This window comes from Homalodisca vitripennis, chromosome 5 (genome assembly GCF_021130785.1).
Source record: "Homalodisca vitripennis isolate AUS2020 chromosome 5, UT_GWSS_2.1, whole genome shotgun sequence".
In the NCBI taxonomy this organism is placed as follows: Eukaryota; Metazoa; Arthropoda; class Insecta; order Hemiptera; family Cicadellidae; genus Homalodisca; species Homalodisca vitripennis.
Window position 1 is genome coordinate 3,531,537 of NC_060211.1, and position 7,843 is coordinate 3,539,379.

At 37.9% G+C, this 7,843-nt stretch overlaps 1 protein-coding gene across 3 annotated transcripts in view; it reads left to right on the top strand.

Annotated features, from left to right (window-relative positions):
- The window catches only part of LOC124361727 (ubiquitin carboxyl-terminal hydrolase 48-like), a 213,769-nt gene extending 206,957 nt beyond the window's left edge, over positions 1-6,812 (top strand). For all 3 annotated transcript variants that reach the window (XM_046815669.1, XM_046815668.1, XM_046815670.1), the window contains one exon: positions 6,606-6,812. In XM_046815669.1, the coding sequence (XP_046671625.1) occupies positions 6,606-6,797 (192 nt within the window). In that variant the 3' untranslated portion in view covers positions 6,798-6,812. The remainder of the gene's footprint in view (positions 1-6,605) is intronic.
- Positions 6,813-7,843: the final 1,031 nt, after the last annotated feature.

The window sequence follows — 7,843 nt, forward strand, 5'->3', positions numbered from 1 at the left end:
GCCATGTGGTCATATAGCAAGCGGATTTGTCAATTCAGGCTCTCCACTTCAGTGACATTGACACGTAAGTGGTCGCGTACCTTCAGGTGGTCATGTGGTTATATAGCAAGCGGATTTGTCAATTCAGGCTCTCCACTTCAGTGACATTGACACGTAAGTGGTCGTGTTATCTCTACCGTTCACTTAAAACGTTTCTGAATAAGAGAAATTAAAGCTTTAACATTTATCAAAAGTTGAACCCTTGGATTTGTGTGTGGTAAATGACAGTGAATCCTGCTGTGAGTGACGAGGATAATGTCTTATTGTCAAGTAGCATCCATAATTTTAACTTCCCAAAAAGTGATGTTTTTGGAGTAAACACGTGGTTTACACGTGTTGTCGGCGTCATTGTTAATATGGTAAAAGTATAATATATTAATCATTATTAGGGATATTTGCCATCTGTACGAGAATCGCATGAAGGTAGGCTAACGTCAGTAACCTCGTCCTTTCAAATCATCCTTCGTAAATGAAAGGCTTCGAAAGATGAAGTTTCTTTTATTTGAGTGATTTTGTTCCTAAATTTGTCATGCACGAAAGACAACATATTATGAAACAACAACAATTGTGTAGTAACAACGAAAGTTTAGAATGAAGAAATATTTTTTACAGAAAATTAATTGATCGATTTCGAACCACGCACGGACTTAAGAAATTTGAACCAAGTGTTTGTCTCCATCTTCCAAGGTCAGACCTTGGCCTGCTACCGTCATTCAAATGATAAGTTTTAGAGCACAACTAAAGGAAACAAAAACCGTATTTCTGTTTTAAGTAATGTACTGTAGACATTTGTCAACGAATTGATTGAATTGGATTAATTGGGAAGGTGAAATAAGTAGCCACGCACTTTTGTAAGGAGCATCGTGGCCATAAAATAATGATCGGATGTAAACCTAACCTATGGAAGTCGGGAATTCGGCAATCTGTACGATATCAGTGTTACCTAAAGTGATACGCTTCTTGTATTTGCATCTGTACAAAGAAATTAAGCAAATTGGTCTGAACAATGAGCTGAATTTTAACGATCAAGAAATTGAAGATGTTCAATAATTTTGGATAATTGAATTCTGTTGTAATGGTAAAGAATCAGGGGGAAAGATTGCTAGTAGATAATTTGTGTGGAAAGTTGTGTGTGACAATCGGTGAAATATGACAGCAGACGGGTTAGTGCTGGTCGGATAATTGGTCGCTAAGAGATGAGAGGAGGTGATAAGGATGGCCCAGAGGGTGCAATCAAGAGCGACTGCCTGCCCGCGGCACTCTGCCCGCTGACTGCGACAAATCGCCACTATTTGTATCCTTTTGTATCACAAGTAGTCCGAGATCGAGATATCTCCCCCCCCTCCACCACCTCGTCCGGTAACGTCGCACTTTGTTATTATCGGCCGTTTTTATCGCCCCGCTAATATGCCTGGAAAGTACCGATTGTTGGAACTGTAATTGATCTTTCCGTCCTCCAACAGGGAAGTGATTTGAGTTCCTGTCGTTTGTAGTATCTTTGCTGCTCTCGGAACGGTTCTAGATGGCGATGGCGCACTGCTTGAACCCAGTGGTGAACGCTGTCTGTGATGTGGTACATGGTCCTTTACAGCGTTCTGTCTCGGCTGGATATTCACTTTTCCACGAGTTGGATAAGCTTACGAGCATAAGACTGAACTAGTTCTAGATTATGTAGGCCTATAGCTCGAAATAGTTTAATATAAGTAACAAGAACACACCATTGAACACTTTTGTAATTTTTATTTTTACAATTCATGTTTCGGATTCGAAGAATCCATTTTCAGGTACTTGTAGGTCAAGGTAAATAAATGAAGTATATAAAAAGTAACTGTTATTTATTTCATTTATTTACCTTTACCTACAAGTACCTGAAGATGGATTCTTCGAATTCGGAATGTGAATTGTCAAAAGAGAAAACTACTAAAGTGTTCAAAGGTTACTTATAAATTCTGCTGTAAGTGTGGGAACCATGTGTACTGTCGAAATATAGTTTATCAGCAATTTATAATATCAAAAATAAGTTTACCTCACTAGCTATTTATTTTAAAATCTACCTAATTTTTGTTGTTATAACGTTATCGGGTGTGTTTACTTTAGAGGAATTCACACCCCAATGGTCCTCCACATACTTATGGTTTTCAATATCATACCATAGTGAATAATACCATAGTGATATAATATTAATTCGCAATACATTAAAAACGAAACAGAATTATGGTATTTTTTTAATTTTCAAGGTTATGTGAAAACAAGAGTGCTATCTATAAGTACAATAGCCATGTGCTAGCTATATACATGGAAATTAATAAATGGCCGGATAGGACTTGAAATAACTGTAATATAATGAGATTAAACATAACATTTGTGATTTTGTTGAAAATGTTGTACATGTCTGTGTATTTTAATTAGTAATCAGTAATCAAATCATTTATTTCTTGAAAACATACAAACAATACATGCATCAAAACTCCATGCGCTCACCTAGCGCGTGCGGAGTATAAAAAACTGTTCACTAAAAATTATATAAATATAAGTTTTACTGTTGACTGGCAGTTCCTTGAGTTATTGAATACTTCAGTTGTTTCTTACTAACTTAACAATAAACTTTAAAAACTTAACAATGATTAGTAATTAATTAACAGTTATTTAATAAATATATTATATAAATTATCTAACAAGGAGTAATTAACCAACATACAAAAACATTTATAGCAGTATCAATCAAATAAATAATAGAACTTAACAATAAAGTGTAAATCTATTCGGCATTTTATATTCAACAAACAGTAAATTTTACAATATAACAATTCAAACATAATAAAAATAATCAAACAATACAAAAATAATCTAACAAGGAATAGTTAACCAGCATACAAAAACATTTATAACAGCATCAATCAAATAAATAATACAACATAACAATAAAGTATAAATATATTCTACATTTTTATATTCAAAAAAGAGTAAATTTTACAATATAATAATTCATACATCTATGGCTGTAACAAACTCAGTGGCTTTCATTTTAACTTTCGGGTTTTTATCTAAGTACAATTCATTGCCATATGATTGGAGAAATCTGTTGAAAATCTGTGAGCCCAAATAACAAAACTGATGTCTGCTTGATTCTTTAACAACAAAAGGTACTTTAAGCAAATCATACTGTGCTGCACGTGTAACTCTTTGTATCTGTCTATGTCTAAAATTATTTTGGTTTTTATGAACATACATAATAGTGCTGTACTTGTGCAGTTGAGTAAAAGTTAGTATTTTGTGTTCAGAGAATAAATGACTAACTCTGTCATTACTAACTAGTATTATCTGTTATAGTTGGTTACTCACTTTACGGAGGCCGTAAGTAACATTCCGTTAGTATTGTAATACGTTAGTTTTCTCCGGGTAAAATTACATTTATCTTTGTTTAGACTTTTTGCAACACAGTTCTTGCGTTTATCCGGGAGAGCTATTAATTTAGCACGCGCACAAAAGTTTTCTTCCGCGCGGCAAAACCTGGAGGTGCGGTCGAGATTAAAAGTGACGGCGGCGCGGAGCTGGCAGAAGCGGCAACTCCTCGGTTTTTGTCCTTATGACTAATGCGGAGCCCCGAACTTATCACGGTGTCCGGCTAATTTAGCATACACTCGCTAATAGGGTGCCGTTAATCACGGTTTTGTCGTGAACACTCGACGGCGCGGTGGGGGAACAAGACTGGACCCTTGCTTTTTGTCTTGCGATTGATGGACGCGGTTATGTTTAATTGTTGCTCCTTGGACGGGCGGCCTGCGCCTGGCACTGGCACCGCATTTGTTACCGCCCTTTTTGTCACGTCTTAAACAATTTGACTAGGATATATCGGGGGGGGGGGGATGTTACCCCACGGCTTAGCCCCGTTTTTGCCACTGTGGCCGGCCGAAGAACCGTAACCTTCCCTGGACGCACGCGTCGTTAGCAGCCGGTCTAGTGCGGACGCTCATGACTGGGGCCACAGATGTATCGCATGTGACGATAGATTAGCATATTGAAACTATATTTTTACGCAGAACTGTGTGAAAGCTCTGAATCGATTAATTTATAATAAAAGACACAAAGTCATGTCACACTTTTAACCTTCAAAAGGCACACATGTATTTTTGTCCTTCAACAGAAACACAGGGGTCTACTGGATCCCATCTAAAAAACTCTTAAATATATGAAACATAAATAAATTTCATTTATATAAGTTTTATTTGTTTCCTTAGGCTATTTGTGTGTGAGCTGTAATATATTGGTTAAAAACGATATATATATATATATATATATATATATATAATTTCAATAAACATTGAATGTTTATTATTTAATTATTTATTATTATAATTAATTATTTAATAATTTATTAAACAATAAATTCAATGTTTATTGAAATTAAATTAGGCTATTGCCAGTTATACAAATTTAATGAATGTATATATATATATATATATATATACATAAAACATATATATATATATATATATATATATATGTTTTATGTTTATTCTGTTTTTATAGCCCTATTTATATTTTTTTAATTTCCTGAAGATGGCTTAAGCCGAAATATAGAAACTGTTTAATACATTTGAAGATTTCTTATTGAAGATTTATATATATATATATATATATATATATATATATATATATATATATATATATGTGTGTGTGTGTGTGTGTGTGTTAAATTACTCTCCCAAAATGTGTAATGTTGATGAAAAACTGTAAACTGTTTGAAAATAACCATGTGTATGAGTTTTTGTAAGGTTTTGGACTAAAAGTGCACTGTAGTTAATACTGTATAATATGTAGGAGTGACGTATGAATTTATTTATTCCATTGCCATTATGACCTATCTTACACAAACTCTCAAATATAGGCAAAATTTAACCATAAAAATAAAGGCTATATAATTAAACACACTGGTTTTATAATAATTTTATAATAGTAACTTTTTATTATTGCTTATTGATTAAACATTGTCTTGTTCATTAAGAAAATTTACGTAATTGATTTTACAAAAAGCCACAAAAACGACGTTACAACCAATATAATCAAATACAGGTAATGATGAAAAACCCAACCTTAAACGGCATACAAGGGTGCACTGGACCCCAAGACAAATAAAGTTGTGTATTACTCGGCTGACTCAGGCGGACCGTTGCGGGTTTGAAGCCTGGTGGTGCCAAATAAAATTACGTAGGTACCAAATATTCTGTCGACAAACTTAAACTGGAAATTGTAAAAAGAAATTTATGTGGGCCCCAATATGCTCTTTGAAGGTTAGTTGTTTATAGCTAATTGTTTATTATTGGTCGCAGGTCTATGAAACAAATGTAAATTAAACAGTTGCTTTTAAAGTTTAGTTTTCATCAATTCAGTTACCCGTTGTTGTCATCTGGTTGCTAACGTTTTTAAGAAAACAGTCATCATGGCAAATTTGCAAAGAAATGTTCAGTGTATTTTTGGGCTAGCAAAGTTTACTTCTGGAGATTGTGTCATGAGAAGTGTAAGGAAGCAGACAGCTTATGTAACAAGTCCGAACATGACATATCCCACGTACCAGCGATGTGCATCTCCTTAACGTTCGTATATTGTCGATTGTGTCATGAGAAGTGTAAGGAAGCAGACAGCTTATGTAACAAGTCCGAACATGACATATCCCACGTACCAGCGATGTGCATCTCCTTAACGTTCGTATATTGACTATTTAAAGCAACGAATAAGAGCTCGGGTTTCATCTATTACCGCAGAAATCCTGATCAGATTGTGGGATTAGACGAAGTTCGCTTGGACGTCTGCAGGGCGCTTCGTGCTGCTCGTGTCGAGCTCAGATATACTGACGTAAAGTATTCTATAATATCATATAACCGTGTTCTTGCACTTTATATACTTTTTTAATAAACTTCTTTAAAAGTGTGACATGACTGTGTGGATACTTTGTATATCTAGGTAGTCATTTTAATATCTTTGTTGAATTTATTCTTGGTAACGATTTTTATTCCCCAATCATCTGTAAACCAAGAAACCTTTATTTGATCAGTAATCAGTAATGTACAGTCGAATGTTGGCTTCGCCTGTATCGGGCTCTGTGATTGTTTCCCTCTATTATTATTATTATTATTATTATTATTATTATGGGTACTGATGGACTTAAGTATGTAAGCATAGTGGTTTTGGTACATGTTACATTTTAAAGACAAATGAATAGCTTCCAAGCTCATGTTTTTATTATATTACTGACTTTAATGTTAAGCGTTCTCCCGCTAATGAACGAAATCCGATTTCTGTCTTGTACCAAAGCAGTGTGATATTATGCAATTTACTGTGTTTGCCCTTTTTTTAGATCGTGGACTGAAAAAGAGGGATCAGGGTTTTAAAAACAGTAACTTCTTGTACGCCTCGTCCTATCTCTTCGATACCAATGGCCTCCAAAATGTACTCATGCGTCTTATTTCTCCTTATATGATTTAATCAAATTTTCTTTGTCATCATCTGTACGATAGCAATTTGTGACTAAATACGAATGTGTGATTGTGAATGTTGAATGTCCCCAGATCACGGGTCAGCTGGCGGTGGCACCGTTCGACCAACACCTCAGCACTCTGGACGGCAAGGAGCTGAACGGTGACTTTAACACGCTGTCCTCACTGGGCATCCTCCCGAACACCACACTCCTCCTCCAGGTACGTCAGTTGTTACAGTATCGCGAGTCACAGCACTCTGGACGGCAAGGAGCTGAACGGTGACTTTAACACGCTGTCCTCACTGGACATCCTCCCGAACACCACACTCCTCCTCCAGGTACGTCATATGTTACAGTATCGCGAGTCACAGCACTCTGGACGGCAAGGAGCTGAACGGTGACTTAAACACGCTGTCCTCACTGGGCATCCTCCCGAACACCACACTCCTCCTCCAGGTACGTCATTTGTTACAGTATCGCGAGTCACAGCACTCTGGACGGCAAGGAGCTGAACGGTGACTTTAACACGCTGTCCTCACTGGGCATCCTCCCGAACACCACACTCCTCCTCCAGGTACGTCAGTTGTTACAGTATCGCGAGTCACAGCACTCTGGACGGCAAGGAGCTGAACGGTGACTTTAACACGCTGTCCTCACTGGGCATCCTCCCGAACACCACACTCCTCATCCAGGTACGTCAATTGTTACAGTATCGCGAGTCACAGCACTCTGGACGGCAAGGAGCTGAACGGTGACTTTAACACGCTGTCCTCACTGGGCATCCTCCCGAACACCACACTCCTCCTCCAGGTACGTCATATGTTACAGTATCGCGAGTCACAGCACTCAGGTCGGCAAGGAGCTGAACGGTGACTTTGACACGCTGTCCTCACTGGGCATCCTCCCGAACACCACACTCCTCATCCAGGTACGTCAATTGTTACAGTATCGCGAGTCACAGCACTCTGGACGGCAAGGAGCTGAACGGTGACTTTAACACGCTGTCCTCACTGGGCATCCTCCCGAACACCACACTCCTCCTCCAGGTACGTCATATGTTACAGTATCGCGAGTCACAGCACTCAGGTCGGCAAGGAGCTGAACGGTGACTTTGACACGCTGTCCTCACTGGGCATCCTCCCGAACACCACACTCCTCATCCAGGTACGTCAATTGTTACAGTATCGCGAGTCACAGCACTCTGGACGGCAAGGAGCTGAACGGTGACTTTAACACGCTGTCCTCACTGGGCATCCTCCCGAACACCACACTCCTCCTCCAGGTACGTCAATTGTTACAGTATCGCGAGTCACAGCACTCAGGACGACC